Source organism: Nicotiana attenuata, unplaced genomic scaffold (assembly GCF_001879085.1).
Source record: "Nicotiana attenuata strain UT unplaced genomic scaffold, NIATTr2, whole genome shotgun sequence".
Lineage (NCBI taxonomy): Eukaryota > Viridiplantae > Streptophyta > Magnoliopsida > Solanales > Solanaceae > Nicotiana > Nicotiana attenuata.
The window spans coordinates 241,647-264,584 of NW_017671637.1; the positions used below are offsets into that span (position 1 = coordinate 241,647).

A 22,938-nucleotide genomic window follows, 5' to 3' on the forward strand; every position below is an offset into this window, starting at 1 on the left:
ACCAATAAATATACGCTGAGGGCATGAGCGGCACCCGTACAGTGCTGAGGATGTGTATGAAGTGCTGAGCCAGGCACCCTAAGTGGAGAATGGAGTGTCCTATATACACTAAATATAACCTCATGATCATGAATAGGGACAAAGAAGTTATCCCCCCAGCAGACGTAATAGACAGAATGATGGATGATATGACATGACATAAAGAGAACTCATCTAGAAGTAAATGACTTTTGTTGTCTTCCTCGATCTTTAGACGTATCACAAGATCCTCCAACTTCATTTCTTTGCGCTTGTGCTTAAGATAGTCTTGAAATCTCTCCACGAGGATGCAATTTTTCAATCATAGCAGCCACTTGAAATGCTTCATTCACGACCATACCTTCAGTAATAAGGTCGTAGAAAAACAAGTTGAAGCTCCTGAACTTGGGTTCCCACAGTTTTGCTGTCTATCATTTTATAGTCTAACCAAATACCCGAAAGTAATTTACATTTGGCTTTTCATCATATAGAGTCTCAAAAGGAGATTTTTCTTTACCTGGCCATGGAGGCAAACGATTAATTACATGGCATGCACATTGAATTGCTTCAGCCCAAAGCTCTCGAGGGAGATTCTTATCGTGCAGCCAGGAAAGGCTCATGGAAACAAGATGAGATAATTTCCTTTTCGAGACACCGTTCTGTTGAGGGGTACGTGGACATGTCATTTGTCTTGAAATACCGTTGTCATCACAGTACTTGAAGAAATCATTTGACATATACTCGCCTCCGTTGTCGCTTCGTAAACACTTAATCTTCACCCCAAATTCCTTTTCCACAGCAATTTTAAACTCAGCAAATTTTGACAAAGCTTCGCTCTTCTCTTTCAAGAACTCCACCCATGTATATCTTGAAAAATCATCTACGAACACCATGGCGTAGCGAAAACCGCTATAACTTGCTGTTTTTGTTGGTCCCATCAAGTCGGTATGAACCAGCTCAAATATAGAGGATCTCCGATTCAATGATCTCTGAAATGGAAGACGATGTGATTTGCCAAATTGACAGCCTTGGCAAACTACATCTTCATGAATATTCTGTAGAGCTGGTATGCCATCCACCAATTTCTTCGAAGAAATTTGCTGCAACAATTGGTAGCCTAAGTGTCCCAGTCGAGCATGCCAAATTGCTGGACTATCTGTTTGACTTGTCTTCTTCACATAGGCTTCCCCTACAGCCATGACAAATAAAGAACCTTTCTTTTCACCAGCAAGAATAACATCAGCAACTATATTCTTTACGTTATCAAGGACCTTTACATCATTTGGACCGAACAAAACATATTTTCCTGAATTGGTAATTTGGGAGACTGAAACTAAATTTCTCTTCAAACCTAGAACATGAAAGACGTCGTTCAACTTGATAGCCCGTGTATCTCTAACGTCAATCTTCAAAACTCCTTCTTTAGCTACTGGATATACCGAGTTATCAGCTGTAACAATAACTCGTTCTCCGTTATGTTGACGTAGCTCTGAAAGTAGTGAATCATTACCGGTTACATGGTGAGAGCAACCAGAATCAATGATCCACTCTTGTCTGCAGCTATCGTGGTTGTAAAGAACTTGAGCTGGTACGGCACCATCGTTCCTCCCTTCAACTACTTCAACGGTGAAGCATTGCTCCCATTTGAGTTGCTCGTTTCCTTTATTTTCAGTGGCAACATTTGCCTTTGAGATCTTCACTCTACAGTTTTTCTTGATGTGCCCGATTTTACCACATCTATGGCACCTTCTGTTTTCAAAGTTGCCATCAGTAGCTTTTTCGTTGTTTGAGCCTTTCTCATTGTTCTTGTTTCCTGTTGATGTGTTTTTCTTTTTATTCTTGTCCTTTGAGAAGAGAACGGCATCAGATTCAAAACTTCTTGCCATTTGCTTTGCTAAAGCCTCTTGGTTGGAAAGCAAATTCTCTAATTCTTCAACTGAAGGTTGCTTTGACCAACCTTGAATGGAGGTGACGAAAGGATTGTACTCCTTCAATCCTCGAATAAGAAATCGTCGCATTCTTGCTTCGCCGATCTTCTCATCCGGATCTAATTCTGAAATTTCAGCACAAATGCTTTTAACTCGTAGGAAATATTCAGAAATAGACACACCTCCCTGTGTTAGCATTGCCAATTCATTTTCCAACAGTTGTAACCTGGCTGTATTCTTTTGAGAAAACAATCTCACAAGTGTCTCCCAGACTTCTTTTGGTGAACTAACATCACGTACATGATCGATGAATTCTTTTCCAATTGAAGTTCTTAAAGCAAAGAGAGCTTTACCACATTTGATCTTCCATTTCCTTCGTGGTTCTGCATTTTTCGGAGTATTTGCTGGAATGTCTGCTTCAGCACCAACAATAAGATCCCACAAGTCTTGACCTTGAAGGTAAGCCTCCATACACATTCTCCAGTACTTGTAGTTTGTCCCTACAAGCTTTTCAACACCAAACTGTGCATTCGAACTACTTCCCCCATTTGCCAATTCCATACTGCACAAAGAGCTTCTCCTCTACAACTTTCAATCTCCTCCAACAAGACAAAGCGAACTTGATAGGCAAGAAGAAAGAAAGAACAACCAGAGTTCAACAACCTGGCTCTGATACCATAAAACAAAAAATATAACAGAGGAAAGAAGAAATTGCAGTCAAAGAAATTGTAGGAGAAATAAAACACTGAAGAATGTAATTGCTTTCACTTGAACTCGTGTTTACAGCAGGATATCCAAAGCATATAAATAAGACTGAACCACTAACGTTCAACTCCTAAAAAGACTCTAACAACTAGCAAGGAATCCTATCCAAATTAACAACTAAGCTGATACTATTCCTATAAAATAGGAACTGAATTATTTGACTCGGTAAACATAAGTAAAACAGTAAATAAAACATGTAAGATGCACTAATTTTTAACAGGGAAGTCAAATGCCCAAAAGACACTTTGATATCTTCCAAAGGATGTTTCAATAATTTGGCGGATGTTATATAGAAGAGAAATGTACATTTACATGATTCCTTAATTTGACTCATCTACTAGATATCAGTTTAATTTTTATTCATGTGTATAATTTACATAAACAGTTCAATATGTCTAAGTCAAATAAACAACTAGTCAAGGTTGAACTATTGAAACAATTTAATATTCAGCTATGTGGCAAAATTAGCTACTTGGTTAGCAACGGTCCATAGATTATTTTTGTCAAATTTTGAAATGTTTTTTTTCAAAATTCTCACTCACAAAATTTCAATTTTTTTTCTCATGCATGTCTTCAACTTCCAAAGATACATTACTCAACTTCAAATGCAAAATTCCAGGCTCAAGTTGAACATTTGATATATTTTCTGTTGAATTATGTTTTTATTGGACACAATTATAAATTTTCTGGAAAAGGTAAGTGATATATTAACTTAAAATAAAAAACTCTACTCAATACCTCCTCCCCTCACCCCCCCCCCAACCAACCTCGCTTTCTTTCTAGAGATATTCTGGTCATAGGAATGTAATAATTTGCACATAAATATTATGACATCACTGTTATTACTATTTAAAAAATAACCTTTTCAAGGCGTGACGGATTAAAATCATCTATGTGTAAAACTACTTTTCAGATGAAAATAAACAGCACATTTAAAGTATAATTGTAGAGGTCGATTCAGAATTTGAACATATAAGTTAGAATTTCGATCGAAATTCTACAACAATGTAAATAATTTAATAGTTCAACTTATTTAGTAGATTTTGTGAAATATATACATAGTATTATTAAGTGAATCTGAACTCATAAGTAATGAACTAGATCCACTCCGTCCATTTCACAGAGACAAGGATTATTGTATTCTTACTCGGATTGCTTTATAATGACTTGGCTAGCATATGATAATTATGTTTCATTACTAAGTGCAATTAGTGGATTTTACTCGTTGTACACGCCTTCCAATATTTTATTTTAAAAATTAGCATGTAGGCTTACATAGTTACTTTTATATGTTTTATTATGTGTAGTTGGATGATTATTATATCGGAAATAACAAATATTAGGTAACTCGTGCTTCTTGCTTTGATGATTATCTCAAGACTGCTCCATTTCAACTTCTTTTGACTATTTCAACTGTTTTAATTTCTTACTATTTTATTTCTATAATAATAGTCGGCTTGGTTGTTATATAGAAAACAATGATAGAAAAGTGGAGGAAATTAACCGTGTGGTTATTTAATTTTGTAACAAACCAAAGCTCTAACACCCTCACCCAACCCCCACCCCACAAGACAAAAGATATAGGGAAGAAATAAGACTACTCGAATTCAAATACAATGGATACCAATTTCCTACATTTTTATGCTTTAAACTTTTCAAATAAATGTCGAGCCCATTTTCGAATACTAGGCGTTACAGTATTGAATTAACTTATGCCATACTTAGGGATGTTCATAAAAACCCGAAAAATCGAATCAAACCGAAAATCAAACCAAATCGACCAAAAAAATCGATACTTTTTGGTTTGGTTTGGTTTTGGTTTGGAATTTTAAAAATCGATCAAATTTGGTTTGGTTTTGGTTTTAATCAGGAAAAAATCGAAAAAAACCCGAACCAAACCGACTATAGGAGTAGCTCTTTCAAATTTATTATTAAACCTATATATATGTATATTTTTATACAAAGTTTCAAATTTTTTATGGTAAATGCTAATAGTTTGCACTTTTAGTATAGTTCTTTACCTTTACATTCAAGTTTGATTGGTAGTTTTCTTTTGTTAAGTGTAAGAATCCATTTCGTGTTAAAAATAATAAATTTTTAATTGAGTCCTTAAACTATTCATCACTATTGATTCAATTATCATCAATATATCTTGGTAAATAATAGATTTCTCAAAGGGCAATTGATTTGATAGTGTTACGTTGAAAATGTGGTCGCCGGAATATGTGTTTGGTAGTATATGTCTTGTGTTTAAGAAAAAACCGACAAATAACCGAAAAAACCGAAAAACCGACAAAATACGACATAAACCGAATCGAGAAAAAACCGACTTAATTGGTTTGGTTTGGTTCTAATATTTGAAAAACCGACTTACTTGGTTTGGTTTCTTTTTAGGGAAAAACCGATCCAAACCGAACCATGAACACCCCTAGCCATACTCCCAAAAAAAGATCGAACTTGAGCAAGAGAGTATCTGTACCCAAAATCGACATGGGTGGGTAGGTAGAGAAATCTAGGGGCGAGAGACAAATCTCTCTAAGGAACTCGGCAAAATAGCCTAGTATTTTCGGGATAAGGGTGCCTCCTCACAAAGGAGGCTGCAGTGACCAGGCTCGAGCGATTATTTACCAAAATCACAGGTCTCCGCAAAATTATAAGACCATGTATGTGGGTTGATTCCTGGCCAGCGCCAGAAGGTCAAAAAAATTGATAACCCGATGAAAGGGGAGCCGGCATCTGTAATTATAACGGTCCTAAGATAGCGAAATTCAGAATTATAGTTTTGCCAACGATGTCTTCTTTTTGAAATAATGAGAGAGCAAAAAATAAAATCAGGATGTAAAAGAAATACAAAACAAAACTTTATAGATTCCTATTTCTTAAACCCCAACTTTAAGTTGAATATGGTTGATCACAAAAATAATGTAGATAACGACTGAACAAAAATATCGGCAAAAGCACATGAGATATTTCTATTATATAGAAAAGGAAAGATGGTTGACCAAGGGCATATATGTCATTTCAAAATATTCTTGCATTGTTTTCATTCATTAAATGCAATTGTGTCCTCCTTGATACACGTGGACCTTACATTTCCTTAACCACAACATTCATTTAAAAGTTTAAATGCATTGTTGAAAGACTACTTTTGCCGGGAGTTACTTCATGCAAATACTTATTTCGAACGTTTTTTTTCTCATTTGATAAAATTATTCATTTTTGTTTTATTTAACTAAAAGTTTTCATAGAAAAAGTAAATTTACCTTTTAAATAGTAAAGTAACAAAAAGAAGTATCGATAAATATTTTCATATTTATTCATACTATTTTAACACAATTTAAAAATTAAAATTAAAAGGTTTTCACGTATCCACACTATTTGAAGGCGATTTCAAACTATAAAGTTTTATATTCAAAAGTAATTTTAAAAAGTATAGTTTGCTAAATCTTAAAAGTTAATTTATGTGATGAATGAAATTTATTCACCTAATCTAGGAGGCTATCTCTTATATGCTTAATTGATGTGAAAATTTAATTTATATGGTTTGAACTCCATACTTCATGATAAGTTTTCAACTATCTATAAATTATCTTAAAATATTATTTGTTATAATTTTGGTATTATTTCATTATAAAAATTAACATATGATAAATCTATAGAAAAAATAAGAACATTTCTCTTATCTCTTTAATTAAGAAAACAAATTAAAACCCCTATAATTTATATAGACTTCTATCAGATATTTATTATCTTATCATTTTAAAGAGTTATAATAAAATATAATTTGAACTACTATATTGAATTACTCCCATTAATATCATGTTCGTATTTGTTTAATGTAGTTGGTTCTCCTTGTTTGAAGTAGTAAATAGCATCTTTATGGATGCAAGTCCCCTTGGAAGTTCTCTTTGTATACTGTACTAAAAATTCTCTTGATTTTGTTATATACAAGACATAAAGTAAAATTATAAGTTTTTTTCCCCCAACATTTATCGTATTGTAAAGAATAATGTTGTTCGTTTTAACTTTCATGAAGTAGCTGATTGTTTCCGCTGTTGAAACACTTGCAAGACCAGTTTGGATGTATTCAAAATTAGTTTACAAATAGATTGGTAAGCTTTTTATTCTAGAAAATTTGTTAATATAAATTAACTTGTAGCTTTAATGTATTCTCTTGTTAAATATTCAAATATAGTGGGGAAATAATACCATTCAAATCAATTTTTCAATTTGATGTTTATATTTGACATGGATGTTAAAATGAGTATTATAGCACATAGTCATTTTATGTTAATTGGAGCAACTTAAGCTGGTTATAATTTATAGTTTAATTTTTTGCAAATTATTAAAATAAATTAGTTGAAAATTGTGATCCAATATATTCTCTATCAGTTATTAAATGGATATAATAATGATCGATTTATTTATCAAAAAATTAACAGAGTAACAACAAACAACAATTTTAAGATTACAATGTTGGGCCCGTATACGGGCCTTTCCTCACCTAGTTTCTAAATACACAAATACGTGCTGCACGAGAATATGCTAAGAACTTAGCGTTGAATTATTGAGATAGAAATATATCACTTTATATTTAGAATTTTTTTTCTTTTTTCTTTTAACGGATTTAGATTTTTTCTTTTAATAGATGACGTGGCCCAGAGGGCATTTGAGGCGGTTAATTTGGTCGGCGGTCGGCGGCCGGCAGCTTTCAAATTAAGCATCTGGGTGCTCTCCACGTGGCACTGTTGTTCAGCAGATGTGTATGATTTTAATTTGGTAGTTAGTTGACCTATTTGGCAGATCCACTTTGGGATTTCTATACATCATTCATTATATGCCAAGTTGCCCCTAAAAATGTCATTTTCAAATTGAGGAGAAAATCTTTGTCAGATTTGTCTTATAAAAATCAATTGCACCAAAGTTAGAAATCTTCATTATTACGTCGACCATGTATAAAGATTCACACAATCTAAGGGTGTTGTAAGATGACAAGAATTGCACGTCTTTAATTCCAATTTTAAAAATACAAAAATTCTTCTAGTAAAAAATATAAAAAAATAAATTCATTAAAACATAATAATTTTTGGTTTTTCAATTGATGTTCGAATAACCAATCCGAATTCACATCGTGTAAGATCTATTAATAGAGAAAACGCCTCCTATAAGATTTTTTTCCCTCTCCCATGACTCAAATTAGTGAGCATTCTCGGTCCAAATTCATACTATTAGTTAAGCCAATGAAGTTAAATACCAGATCTATAAAGTAAAATAACTAAATACATAAAGATTCATCAGATGTACTATGTTATATGCTAATACATAGAATAGGGGTGTATTAGTCTTTACCTATAAATAATAAGGGCTTAAGAGTCAATATCTAAGGAAGTTAGTTGCAAGTTGTTAGTTGTTAGTCTGTTAGATAGTGGTCGTTAGTACTGTAGAGGGAAGTTAGTTAGGAAATAATAAAAGGGGGAAATCGATTGTAAGGCACATTACATACTCCCTCCGGTTCACAATAAGTGTCCAATTTGCTTTTTTATTTTGGTTCAAAATAAGTGTCCAGTTATGTAATCAAGAAAGAATTCAATTTGTTTTTACAAAATAACCCCTATGTACATATCCCTAAAAAGTTTTCTTACCTCACATTAAATGTTTAATTAGGGGTAGTTTAGTCTGTTGGGATATACTATTAACCATGCGGTTTAGACATATTATTATATTTTGTTCTTTATGAAATAATTATTTATTTAATTTATTCAATTCAATAAAGCACTATTTTAAATAGATCATTTGTAACATGTGTGTCCTTTTGATTATGTAGTAGACAATTTAGTGTATGGAGTCTTAGCTCATACACAGAAGATTAAATTGTTGGTTCTCATAATTAATAAACTATGTTCACAATCGAAGATATTATCGGACAAAATATCTTGATGATTGTAGCACAAGATTATTGTATAATTTGTCTTGATTATGGGATTAAGTCTACTCCAACTTCTTGTGCTAGTATACTCAGTGTATATTGAACGGACCAAGTAGAGAAAAGGTGTTTTTGTACTGAATACATATAAAACACTTTCTCTAATTCATTAAATGAGCTTATACTCCTAATCTTGATATAATTATTATGATCAATGTAATTTGTTTATTGTTTTGATTTATCAAAAGGTACGACTCTATTTAGAGTTAGTATATGCCTAATAAATTGGACAATAACAAATAACATTTGTGAATAATAATTAGTTGATAGAATCCATGACTTAGTTTTTGGGTTTGATAATACCCCTTTATATAAGCTTATAAGTTTTTATGTGAAAACCCAACCGGTGGATTTTGTATCCGTCACATGAGATAGTTTAAGCGGAATTATAAAGGAATTAATTAGTTGATTGAATTAAATTTTCAGTGATTTAATTTAATTAACTGTTATTTGAAATCTTAACATTGGGAGTTAAAATAAGTGTTGATGAATTTTTGAAATTCATATTGAGGAGTTCAATTGCAGTTTTTTAGTGGAATAAATTACAATTAATTATAGTAGGATCTAATTCTTGCCTACTTCGAATTAGTACTGTAATTAGTAGCCTCTTATTATTTCTGTGGTCCCTGCTATACCTAGTAATAACCTGGACAAACTTGGGTAAAAAGTAGCTTGGGAGAAAAGTTACCTTTTTGAGTTGGAGTAGGATTCTACTTATGGAATCCTACTCCACACGTTTTTGAGCCTATTTTTAGGGCTTAATTTCGTGTACAAAAAGAGGAAGACAGGTTTCTCCTATTAACTAACCCTAGAGTTGTATTGTTCTTGCCCACCCAAAAGCAAAAGTGTTCAAGGTTTTACTAGGCATATAGCAGACTACAGCCCTGGATTCTTGCTGCTAGGAGAATTTGTGCAACTATTTCAAGAGGTTAGTGTTCCTGATCTCGTTATTATTGCGTAGTCTAGTTTACATGTAATTGATGCCTGATTGTATGGTTGCTTCCGCTGCGCATGTTCTAACATAGTCATAGTAGGTATTTTTGTATAGAATTTAGTATTTTCTTAATGGGCGTGCTAAAAGCAAATTGAACACTTATTGTGAACCGGGGGAATACTATTTATCATGATGGATTTCTTCTTGTCTTTTAAATTTGTAAAAAAAATTGAGGAAGGCATGCTTTGTAAATAGTGCAGTGAGAAAAAGTAGAATAGAAAAAGTCTTTAATCCGGTTAGACCACTAGACGAGTTACAATTGCGAGACTTTAGTACAATTTTCATCTTGTATGAGATATTTATTTTTTAATAAGTGTAATGTCCGAACCAACTTGTAAATATAATTTTTTTAATAATATCGGGGGAAAGGAAGGGGTGTAGGGCAAAAGGAATTCTACGCTACTAATAGGGCTTAAATCCTTGTTAGGAAATGATAAATTGTTTAATTTTTTCCCTCTGTTTTTTCTTCTTTTTTTCCTTTTTAAGTATGTAAAATGCTTTTCATTAATATCCGTGTATAATTTAACTTGATGCATGAATAAAGAGTAAGAAATGCTTCAAATAAAGAGTTTCAGCCGAAATACGTCATTCAGTTAGTCATAATCAAGAAAGGTGCAATGACAAGGGGAAAATGGCACGTTGATATTACTTTTATTATAATGGAAATTAATTAATTGAAAGCAGTTTTAATAAGCAAGTAAAAGAAAAGAAGCTATGATTGGAAAATTGGTTGGTAGATTTGCAATTCAAGTTTTTGTCATTTTTATAAATAAAATATTAAAAATAAAATAAAAAATATGATGTTGATGCACCAACAATTAGAAATAGAGAAGCTGCCATTACATTTGTTTTTTTCTCTTTTGTAATACTTTTTTTCTTTCTTTTCATTTTTGGTGTTAAGTGATTGGTAGTATGTCAAAGTCAAACTCAAGGCGGCATTGTTTTATTCTTTCCTAAATACGAAAATTGACACATGTCATGTTTTGTATAATTAATCATTCCATACCTAAGATATTTTTTCTATTTTAGGACGTTCCAAAAAGTCAATCTACAAATAAAATTATTGTGCGATAATATTTGACTGAGTATGAACGTTAAGATGTTTATTTGACATACATATCATATACATCATAATGAAAAAATAGTGAAGTTATGCTGAAAAGCTAGTTTGACAGATAAAACACCATGTCAAAATTGAACTCAAGTATTTTGAAGAATCTAAATTCTTAAAAAGTATGAAAGTAGTATAAAAACATAGTAGTTCAAACACACTATATATCTCAAAGTGAAATGCTTAACAAATAAAATGAAATCGGCTAGTACTTTATAACTTTTACAACTTTAGAGAATTCAAATTCATTTAAATGCTCAAATTTTACATTTTCTATGATTCAAACTAGCTATTTAACCATTACATAAATATGCTTTTACTACTATTATCACATTAGATTTAATTTGACTTAAATACGTTTTTACTACTTTTACTGCCCTTCTTAAACATTGAACTTTTAAGCAGCTGATTTACACAAATGTTCTTTTCTTAGATTACCATTTAAATCCTGTACCTATTTTTAATAGTTGTGCAAATATTGTCCTTGAAAAATACCCCTCCAAATAATGTTAGACTCGATTCTAATATTTGCTCATGTATTACTCAACCTTATAGACAAAACATTAGATTATCGTCTAACCTTTGCGATAACTTACAATATTTAGACCGCATTCTAACATTTTCTCATAAAAGGTCCATAAATTGAAATAAAAATAAAAAGATCATTTACTAAACAACTGTCCCAAAAAGGGTTAACTGGCGAAAATTTCCGCTTTTAAGCTAGCTTTCAACAATAACAACTTGTAACCTACTATATGCATTAATATAACTTAATATCTCAGCAATCTACGTTATTAAGTTTAATATCTTTCCTCAAGCCAAACATTTTCCTAAACCAGAAAACAAAAATGAATTATGTCAACTTTAAACAAGCGTATCAAGCAATGTATCAGTCTTCACTTCTACTTCTGAACTTATCAGTCTCTGATAATTCAATAGTATTTCTGTGTAAGCATAGGCCGAGAGTCTATCGGAAACCGCCTCATTGCCCTTCCAGGGATAAGTAAGGCTGCGTACAACTACTAGGTTTGTCGTTGTTATTGTTGTTTATCTCTGAGTAGGCATAGGTGTGAAATGCCAAAATGGCTCTAGAGATGCATCAAAAGTGAAACAAGTAAATTCATTTGTATTCGGCTCTTTGTACATATATGCATTTCCCTAATATATTGAATAAAATTATGCACGAATGGGCAGAACAGTTACAGTCTTATGTTGATGACATATTGTACTTGACAGTAATCTTACTCTATAACACTTGTACAAGAACAGTATCATTTACACAAGCTACAAATTTTGATACAAAAGATTGCTGTCTTTCCCTAGATGTTCTTATATTTGATTTGAAACCCTGTAGTAATTTGTCAAAGTCTTCCCATCCAACTCCTTTGAAAAGAATCTTCTCATATAGTCCATGAACACGAATTCCCGGTAAACTGCTGGTTTTTCATCTGATATTAGTTCAGGTAGAGGTCCAAACGAGTTCTCTCGTTGGCTTGGGTTAAAGAATACTGCAACTGATACGCGTGGTTCTTGGAAAGGGTTGGCTAGAACTCTGTGCTCCACACTTTTGTATTCATCATTTGATATTATCTGCAGTAGGGAAATCGATCTTCATGGAACATATCGTTAAGGAAATGTTAGAAACACAAAAAGATGAGCATTGGACCACATTATGTTCAGGGAAACAGCATTAGCAAAAGCAAAAATTACCATACAAATAGTTGTTCTTGACAGACCATTTTGGTCTAAGTTGAGTCTACCATTACTACCTGGAGAAGTAAAATCTACACCATAAGGGGTCGTTTAGTACGATGGATAAGCAAAAATAATCCCGGGATAAAAATTTAATACTGTCTTATCCCTGGTTTAGTTTCTAATCTTGGGATCAGTTATCCCAAGATTAAAAATAGTACCGGGATAACTTATACCTGCCAGACGGTAGAACAATAATCCAGGATTAATACAACATACCAAACAGTCAATAAGAAATAATACCAGGATAACTAATCCCAACATAACTAATCCTTATATACTAATATCAGCATAACTTGTCTTCAAATCAAACGATCCCTAATTGTACTAATAAACCAGGTTCCTAACTTCCTAGCCCGACTATTTGGCACGTTACTCCCAACCTTGTTGATCATCAACTCATCATTAACGATCATGAAGAAACAAGTATAACAAAAGCCGAATCTAACAGATCAAACAAAACAAAAGATGAAGCTACTCAGTACCTTTCTCATAGGAAGATAGATACCTTTCTATCACTGATGCAAAACTCTATACCTCAAGATTATCAGAAAATGAAGACGGCAACATTTACCTCAGTTTGGAGGCAACAAGGAAGAGTAAGTTTTATTTTGACCAGAGTCACAACCAACAAAAGGGTGTGCGAGAGCACCTTCAGCTTTTGACAATTGGTATGGTGGGTCCATTTACTGAAACTTGAGTTAGTTTAAATAAACAAAGAAGAAAAATGAGTTTGTACTGGAATGTGAGCCAGTTGACATGATTAGATGAACAAAAAAATGAAAGACAACGAAATGAAAATGCTTGAAGAAAACGAAACACACTTAAATGCATCAAAAAACATTCTCGTTTCTTACACCTAAAACATTCTTGCACTTCTTCCTTCAATGCATTAATGTAGAAGACCTTCTGGTTTCCTCCATCTAAAACAACTCTTCAACAGAGCCTTCTCGTTTCTTTCACCTAAAACAACTCTTCAATACTTTTTTATCTCTAAAATGTTAAGAGTCACTCTTGGTTCTCCCGCATAAACAAAATTTTCAGACTTTCATAGTTATTCCATTCAAGATATATGTACTTATCAAAACGTAAACATGCATGCAATTTCTTTGAATGCAACCTTCACATTGAAAATCAGTAGTAGATCGGGATTCATTACTTGAGTGGAAAGTTCTTTTACAGATTTTGCTCTTGTTCTATCTAAAGATAGCTCAATTGTTAAGATCTTCTCCTGCTACTTCCATTTGTTCATGGACTTGTACGAATCTTTCCCCTCTTTGTATACTGCTCACACAAAAGCAAATGTCTTATGTCTCAAATTGAAATTTCATTACTTGACACTTTTGGTACTAAAATACACTACTTGTACCATATTTTCACTTTTAAATTAGAGGTATAGAGTTCCCCTACAAGAAAAATGCAAAAGCATATCAAAAGAGATGGACATGCGTCAAACTGCTTTTTCTTCATAATTGATGTCAACGTTTACTTCAGTATTGTATGAGCCTCGGTTTTAATAGCAACCTCCTACTGCAAACTTGAGTCTTGCATCAAAAGTTGGGTGAAATTATTGTTTGAATCTCAATGCACTTGCATGTTCGAATTTTAGAAGGAAAATAAAGGTTAAGATAAATAGACAGAAATAAGAATACAAAGATCAATAGCAAAAATATGTAACTTGATAGATTGAGCTGAACCTCAAAAGTTAATCCCATAGACTCATGTCGCATTTGTCACATTAAAGATGATTCTGTGTTGATAGTCAATACCGTGATACTCGAGGATTTGTGGTATCATGCTTTAATTTTTTATGCATTATGTGATTTCCTTTTCTTTCTTTGCTCAATTTTTTGCTTCAACCTCCCATGTCCTTTTTTCTTAATTGAACCCATAATATGATCTTAAAAAAGGGTATCCCGTTGCACTAAGCACCCGCTATGCGCGGGGTCCGGGGAAGAGCTGGACCACAAGGGTCTATTGTACGCAGCTTTACCCTGCATTTCTGCAAGAGGTTGTTTCCACGGCTTGAACCCGTGACCTCCTGGTCACATGACAGCAACTTTACCAGTTACGCCAAGGCTCCCCTTCCATAATCTGATCTTACTACCTAGAAAATGACCAATAGTTGAACTGACCTTGTCTTTATCACGACCTTCTACCCACTTTGAAGTTTGTAATCTCAATTTTTGCTTCATACATATAGTTCTAACAAAGCTATAACAACAAATGGCTTTTTCATTAACCCATCTAAGCAAACTGCAATAAAGGAGCAAAATTTTATAACAGTAACAATGAAATGAGTAGGTGATATTTCTTTGTTCTTGTGAAGGACAATCTGATAAGATTTCCCATATCAAGAAAGAAAATGATAAAAGGTTAGAATATCGATGTGGCTGCTTGGTGATGTGTCGTAGAAATACGGCACTTTCAATACCATTTTCATGGACTTTAGCTTCTTTTTTAAAGCATTTTAGGTTGTTTCTTATGTTGTATCGTAGGAAATCGTACTTATTGAGCCAAGAACATGCAGGAAATGTCAAAACCCACCTGAAGAAGTCAGATATGCGGTCAATAATGTGATCGCAAAATGAAAACGTGGGTTGCACTTCAACCGCAAAAGCATCCAGCAAATCTGAAGCTCAAGAGTCAAACATGCATAACTAATGTGCGGGCGGTAGATCCATCACATAATGCAACAAGGATTTACAGTTACCAGAGATCCATCATCCGGACTGCAGAATCAATATGCGGGTCGCATACCAGATGCGCGATGACCATTCTGAAAAGCTGAAGATCAGTTATGCGGCCACATGACAAATGTGCGGACCGCGGATCACATCCGAGATTGCAGAGTGGCACATGAAGGGCATTTTTGTCACAGTTTTGTCTATTATAAATAGAATAGTTAGGGGTTTTGTGGGGTACCTTGATTCGAAAAATGTTCTACACTTGATAGCATTGAATACTCCATTTCTTTGGAGCTTTTTGAAGAAATTCCGTCACTTTTCTTCCTTGTAAGCTTTTAATGTCTTCTTTAATGCTTTGTTTTTGTCTTCTAGTTGTAATGAGTAGCTAACTTTAATACTAAGGTTGTGGACCCATTGATGGGTGTCATGTTAATGGATGTTTACCATTGAATATGTATATATTGGGTTGTTGATTTCTATTCATTCTCTCTGGTTTTATTAGTGGTTGCAAACATTAACTCACGTTATTTTCACTTGGAATGTGAGCTAGGGTTTGGTAGAAATGAATAGTTAGAACACTCAAGGCTTTAAACCTTGTTTAATAGAATCACTTGAGAATAAGAAGATTCTACTTGGCATAATTGGTCATTTTTATTTGTAACTCTTTTGCATTTGGAAAAATCATAAAGAGAAATTCTACCTAACTATTGAAAAATATTGGGTAGTCACTTAAGGACCATTTGCATATCAAAGAACTTCCCATTAGAAATATATCATATTAACACCTATAGCATTGTTTTTCATTAAAGGGGACACATCCTTGGTTTTCTTAATCTAAATAGTTAAATCTTTTAACAAGTGCCATTGTCCCTTTGAGTGTTGATGCGACTACTTTCAAGGTGGATCACAATCTTTATGTGATGTTAAAGGCCGAAGGATTCTTCCAGAATTCTATCGATGATGACCCATAGCAACATCTCAAAAATTTCACGGGTGTTTGTGCATTGTACAAGCAAAAGCATATGTCGGATGACGCATTGAGGTTAAGGGTTTTCAAATACTCTCTAACCGGAGAGGCTAGAATATGGTTGAACAAACTATCCCCAAACACCATAAAAAACTTGTTGGCCGCATTGTTAGCTACGCATTGGTTCAAAGGATCCAAACCCATATAGAATTTCTCCAACAAGATGTTCTCCGGAAAATCATGATTCGGCAATCTTACCAAGTATTGCTTGAATCTCACCTAAGCTTCATGAAGTTGTCCCCCTGAAGTTGCTTAAAAAAGAAAATTTGATCTCGGAGTTCGGACTTCTTGCTCGGTGGAAACCACTTCGCCAGGAAAACATGCACTAGCTCGGTTCAAGTATGGATGGTGTTTGGAGGTAGTTTGTTTAGCCATATTCTAGCTTCTCATACAAGAGAGTATTTGAAAACTCTCAACCTCAATGCATCATTCGACACATGATTTTGCTTGTGCAATGCACAAACACCCACGAAATTTTTGAAATGTTATATGGGTCATCATCGGCGGCTGAATTCAGGAAGAATCTCTCAGCCTTTAGCGTCACATAAAGATTGTGATCCATCGTGAAAGTAGTCACATCAACTCTCGGAGGGACAATAGCATTTGCATCATCAATAATTTCATCAATATCCGCAAACGCATTCACATCCTCAAGTTCACCCATGATTCCTGATTTCACAAGACAAAGCAAACAAAGAGTGATGGAATAGAAAAGACTTAAAGTAAAGTGCAGATTAATTAATAATTTCAAAACTGTAATCCCCGGCAGTGGCGCCATAATTTAATACGCTCAAATTACACCTTTATAATTGGCGTAAAACGGTCGATGTCAAATACAATAACCCAACTAGGTTAGGGTCGAATCACACAGGAAGTGGCGTAAAAATATTACTTTACTAGTGTAACACTAGATTATGGTCGTAATTATATCCCGTTAATTTATAAAGAATTTGATATTGATAATCTATGAAGAAATGTTATTTTGTTAAAAGATTTAACTATTTGGATTAAGAAACCAAGGATGTGTTATTTTAATGGAATACAATGCTATAGGTGTTAATATGATATATTTCTAATAGAAAATTCTTTGATATGCAAATGTTCCTTAAGTGACTACCCAATATTTTCAAATAATTAGGTAGAATTTCCTCTTTATGATTTTTTCAAATGCAAAAGAATCACAAAAAGTGACCAATTTATGTCAAGTAGCATCTTCTTATTCTTAAGTGATTCTATTAAATAAAGTTCAAAGCCTTGAGTTCTAACTAACCATTTGTACCAAACCCTAATTCACTCTACCAAGTGAAGATAAAGTTAAAATGGCATGAATTATGTTTACAACCACTAACTATATAAATAAAAGAATGAATAGAAATTAGCAATCCATTATATATATATATATATATATATATATATATATATATATATATATATATATATATATATATATATATATATATATATATATGTGAAGGAATCTCTTCAAAAGAACTCCAATGAAATGGAGTATTCAATGTGTAGGACCTTTTTCAGACCAAGATACCCCACAAAAATCCTAACTATTCTATTAATATTTATATGTCAAGTTAATTAATTTTTGTTAATGGTCTTTGTACTTTTAATTCATCTATTAATTTTATTCTATATTTACCTTTTGAATTCAAACATGCAAGTACACGGAGATTCAAACAACAATTTCACCTAACTTTTGACTCAAGAATCAAGACTCAATTTTGCAAGCAGGAGGTTGCAATCAAAACCAACGCTCAAACAATACCCAAGCAAATGTTGACATCAATTATGAAGAGAAATCATTTGAAGCATAATCAGACACTCTATTGCATGTGAATCTCTTTCAATATGCTTTTATATTCTTCTTATAGGGATATTCTTAAACAGTTATCTACTAATTTACTACAGATATTACATCTTTGAACTCCGTATCTGTAATTTAAAAGTTAAAATATCTACGATAGTAAAAAAAATTATTCTGGTACTAACAAATGACAATTGAAGAAGAATTTTAAAAATCTAAAAATTTCAATTTGAGACATCTAAAATATGTTTGTTTTTTTCCTTTTTGTGTGAGCAATATGCAGAGAAGCTAGGAGAGATAGGGAAAAATCCGTACGCAAAATCCATGGATGAACGGAAGTAACAAAAGAAGATCTTAACATGTGAGCTATATTTTTTTTATTGTTAACATTTTAGCTATATTTAGATAGAATAGGAATCAGATCTGTAGAGATCTATCCATTGAAATTGTGGAGCTTGTATCCGAAGTACTGAATCTCGATCTACTATTGATTTCTGATGTGAAGGTTGTATCCAAACAATTGCATGTTTAAGCATATCTTAAATGGAATAACTATGAAAGTATGAAAATTTAGTTTACGCGGAAGAACCAAGAATGGCTTTTAATTAAAAGAAGTATTGAAGAGGTATTTTAGGTGGAATAGGTGGAAGAAACAAGAAGGCTGTGTTTGGGAGGCAACAAGGAAAGGGTAGGAGATGGGGCTCAACGGAGAATGAAAAGATAGGTCTATATAATGAAAACTATTTGGTTGCAATATTAAGAATCAAAGTCTATGAGCTTCATCAGAAACAAAGATGCAAGAGCACCATCTTTCCAAACTTCTTGCTGAAAATCATGATTTCCAGAATAATATCATGTGACGAGTTAGTGTGGGCATGCCAGCAAGATAAAGGTGCATCAGAATGTACTTACGTAATCAAAATAGCTTGTCTTTTGACGGAAGGATAAAATGAGAATGCATATTATGGAAATAAGTTTACTATATATTGAACATGTCCCCAACCACGAGGCAAATAACGGTTGGCCAATAAAATTCTAAAGCAATTGTGAATATCATACCAAAACATTCAAAAAAGAGCAAGTTCACTAGCGAATGAACTTTCTATTTTTATCAGTAAAAATGAACTTCCTATCCAGCCACCATGCATGCCAACATTCAGCAATTGAAATTAAAATGCTGGATCAATAGCAATGGAATTTGAAATTTTTACTCTCGTGAACCCTACAAGCATGCTAATCGTGGAAATCAAACTTGGAGACATGTGGGCGTGCTTTACCACAAGAGTCAGAATTAAAAAAAAAATGAAAGATGATAAGCTTTCTTCTATAAGAAACGAAATTTTCTCGATGAGAAGAAGTACTCCATCCTAAACTCATCTCACAAAGCATCGGCCTTTGAATCATTTTCCACTACAATGATTAAGTACCTAATGCACCATATTTCAGCTACAGATTCTACTATTCTTGGCACAGCTGTTAAAATAATATCATTATGTTAGGCGCATGACTAAAGCCAATCAGTATATGGGGATAACTAAGTGTTCCTCAAAGATACTAAAGCATCCATGTTATAGTTCCTTAGCAAAAGGACAGTCAAAGAAACAAATGCAAATGATTTGTATTGGTCTAGTATGACACCTTTGTATAGGCATTTTAACATCTCCTTGAACTAGTAAAATATAAGATCAGTACGTCAGTAACATATAGCAAAAGGCACAAGGATGCTCTCAAATCCACATATTGGTGTCTTAACATAAAAATTTGAGCCATAAAATGAACAATTGTTAAACGTCTCACAGTTTCTAATGCTAAAACATGTTTAATACTTTAACGTCCAAAAGTTGAAATTTGTTACTTCCAGGAGCAACATGAATATGCATTCACTGAAGCTAACTAATAACAGTTGGAGCAGTTAGAGAATCATTCCACCTTACAAGTTACACTTAAGCAATGTGAAATATTCCAAGTTCAAACATTTAACGTTAAAAAATAAGTGACATATAAGATCAGGACATTCATCCCCTTTGTACAAGCTTCTCTTTTCCTTTGTAACCAAATGCTTATGTCAGAAAAAGCAAAAGCTATCCAAAAGAGTTGGACTTCTCATAGGCAACTAGCTACATAAAAGAGTTCATCAACTATCCAAAACATTCATTGGTCACCACTTCACCCTCTAACATCTTTTCATGCATCTATATAGTTTATAATCAGAAACCAACCACCAACAGAAAGATAAGCATCAATCATGCATAAACATAAATGAACTGAACATACCTTCTTCCTTTTTTTAATAAGTAAATGAATTTAACAAACCTATATGATAAAGTAAACAGCATAGACCTTGGACACATTTCTAACTTAAGTGGTCTCTTAAATTTAGAAATTGGTCTTAACTTTGTCCTAAAATCTTCGATCTGAACTTATATAAGTCTCCGAGTTTGGGTTTTTTGGATTAATCCTGGTCCAACAGTAGGCATCTTTGACTTTAACGTGACTACATGAAAAAATGATCAAATTCATCCCGTATGTTCACAGCCTTGACTTCCTTTTCAGAAAATAGTTCACAGCCTTGACTAAATTCATCCCTCAAATATTTCACTAACCACCTAGTAGGAGGTTTTGAAGTTTGAACTAAATGTCCCTTAAGTTTAGGAGTCAGTCTAACTGTGTCCTTAATTGACGCCAAACATAAAGTCCTACAACTTTGCATTTTTCCATCAATGTATCTCCAATCACTAATGACATCTTATAAGTTCAGATAAGAGTTCATCTCTCAACTATTACACTAAACATAAAATGTGGTTCAGTAGATTGTATTAAACTCATTCCAGGGTTGTGGTTCAATGGTAATGGTAGTACAACAAGAAATGTGAGGTAGCCACAAGATATGATAGTTTGAAACGGCTGTGAACCAAGTCTCATATTTATGTGAAGAATGGTAGAGGGCAGGCCCGCTATCCATCGAGTTTTGAAGCAACTAATTTCTCGGTTATAAAACAAATATATATTACACTAAGACTAAAAACATACTACATTAACCCATAAGAGGCCTCCAAGCATGCAAACTATACAAGTCTAGTTACGAGCTAGCGTAGAGCATACCTGAAGGATATCACCGATATTAATAATAATAGCCCCCGGAATGGGCTCCAAATCCACCCAATCATCTCCAAACTTAACTTGCAAGCCAGTCACCTCATTTTGCACCAACACCGTCAAGACGCCGGGATCCGTATGCGACGTTAACCCCTTCGTCAACTCCGGCTGCGGACAATACGGATAATAATGTGCAGCCATAATTCTCGCATCCAAACAAGACAACTCCTTCAATCTATCCTCCTTCACACCTAACCCTTCACACAACAAACCCATCAACTCTTCCCCTATTTTCACCACTTCTTTATCCCATTCAACCACCACATCCCTACACACCTCCGGCACGTGCTCCCAATCCGGTGGTGTGGGACCCAACCTGAAGGATACAATAACCAAAAATTAATTCATGTATAATCTTAACACAAGAAAATAGATAGTAACACCCCTATTTATAATACTGTAAAACCTACTTTTAATAGAAACCAGAGGCAGAGCTAGCATATAACATGTGGGTTCACGTGAATCCCGTAACTATTGCTCAGACCGTATATATGTATTAAGAAATTCACTAATAACTATAAATATTTGACTAGAACTCAGTTATTATTGTATATTAACTTGAGGTAAGAATCTATAAACTTCAAATTTTGATATGTCTATAAAATCCATTTAGACATTAATTAAAAAGGAACTAGAAAATACCAAAATGATAAGCAATATAGATTTCTTATTCCAACCTCATCTGCAACGTGTCCCTCCAGCTGGCAGCTCTGGAGTTGTACAAATCGAAGTTCGTGGAGTACCCTACTCCACGTGACATGTCCCTACTGTAATACTTCATTTTTACTTCATCGGGCTGTTCGTTGAATGTTTTTATGGACCCCACAATTCTGTTTATGGCTTCTAAGGGGACTGAGTGATTGATAATCTGGAAGAATCCGAGGGTCGTCGAAGCTTGGTGAATTTGGTCAACGAGAGTCGACCGAGGGGCAGAGAAGTCAACGACGGGAATGGAGTGTTTGTAACCGGGTCGGGTTTTGGGTTCCGGGGTCGGTGGTTCTGATGGGTGGATGAAGAAACTGGGTATAGTAGTAAGACCCTTATCTACAAGGCCTTTGACTCCGATTTTTGACTCGTCGAATTCTTTCAGTTCTTTTAAACGATCGGAGTTTGGGTTCGGATTCAGGGTCGGGTTTGACATTTGTGCGACAAGTTTTTTGTTGCAGAAATGGAGTTTTTGGGTTGGGATTGAAGAATAGGGAAAGGAAAGAGAGGAGAGGGAAAGAGATAAGGGAAGAAATTGTTGGTGAGAAGAAGACAGGGAGTGAAATGACGACCTCATACTTTTAAAATAGAAGTTTGACTATGGAGTTATTTATTTAATTCAAAGGGAAACAAAAGAACGGCATCGAATACAAACACAGATACGAAATAATAAAATAATATATCTTAGATTTTGTAATGTCTGACGAATGTTTGGACTTCGGACTGATCCCGAAACCAGGAACTCTAATAATAAAGGGGAGAAATTCAAAAATAATCAAATTTATAACTTGTCGTTTAAAAATAGTTCAGTTTCAAAAGTAAACGAAATCTAGTCACTTTTCATGTAAAGATAAATCTGAGCGAAAACACTTTTCAAAACCCAGAAAATACGCCAGTATATTATGCTGGAGTTCCAGCATAAGTATACTTGAACTCCAGCATATTATACTGGAGTTCCAGGATAAGTATGCTGGAACTCCAGCATAATATGATGGA

General features: G+C 33.7%; 1 protein-coding gene across 3 annotated transcripts; it reads right to left on the reverse strand.

Annotated features, from left to right (window-relative positions):
* Positions 1-11,905: 11,905 nt before the first annotated feature.
* On the reverse strand, positions 11,906-22,580 carry LOC109209419 (1-aminocyclopropane-1-carboxylate oxidase homolog 4-like). 3 transcript variants are annotated; one of them, XM_019372677.1, is made up of 4 exons: positions 21,915-22,580; positions 21,184-21,553; positions 12,510-12,568; positions 12,298-12,389 (listed from the first exon to the last, which is right to left on the reverse strand). In XM_019372677.1, the coding sequence occupies exons 1-3, from the start codon at positions 22,517-22,519 to the stop codon at positions 12,545-12,547; spliced, it is 999 nt and encodes a 332-aa protein (XP_019228222.1). In that variant the 5' UTR covers positions 22,520-22,580; the 3' UTR covers positions 12,298-12,389; positions 12,510-12,544. The 3 variants fall into 3 exon arrangements, with proteins under 3 accessions (XP_019228220.1, XP_019228221.1, XP_019228222.1); XM_019372675.1 differs by lacking the exon at positions 12,510-12,568 and having other exon boundaries at positions 11,906-12,389; positions 21,915-22,576; XM_019372676.1 differs by lacking the exon at positions 12,510-12,568 and having other exon boundaries at positions 12,289-12,408.
* Positions 22,581-22,938: the final 358 nt, after the last annotated feature.

What these genes read in the sequence shown, in the direction of transcription:
- LOC109209419 (XM_019372675.1), bottom strand. Translation starts at nt 22,519, where the DNA reads ATGAGGTCGTCATTTCACTCCCTGTCTTCTTCTCACCAACAATTTCTT. An exon ending in AGGGACACGTTGCAGATGAG is followed by an intron (nt 21,554 to 21,914) that starts GTTGGAATAAGA and finishes TGTATCCTTCAG; the next exon opens with GTTGGGTCCCACACCACCGG. An exon ending in ATATCGGTGATATCCTTCAG is followed by an intron (nt 12,390 to 21,183) that starts GTATGCTCTACG and finishes TCCCTACTGCAG; the next exon opens with ATAATATCAAATGATGAATA.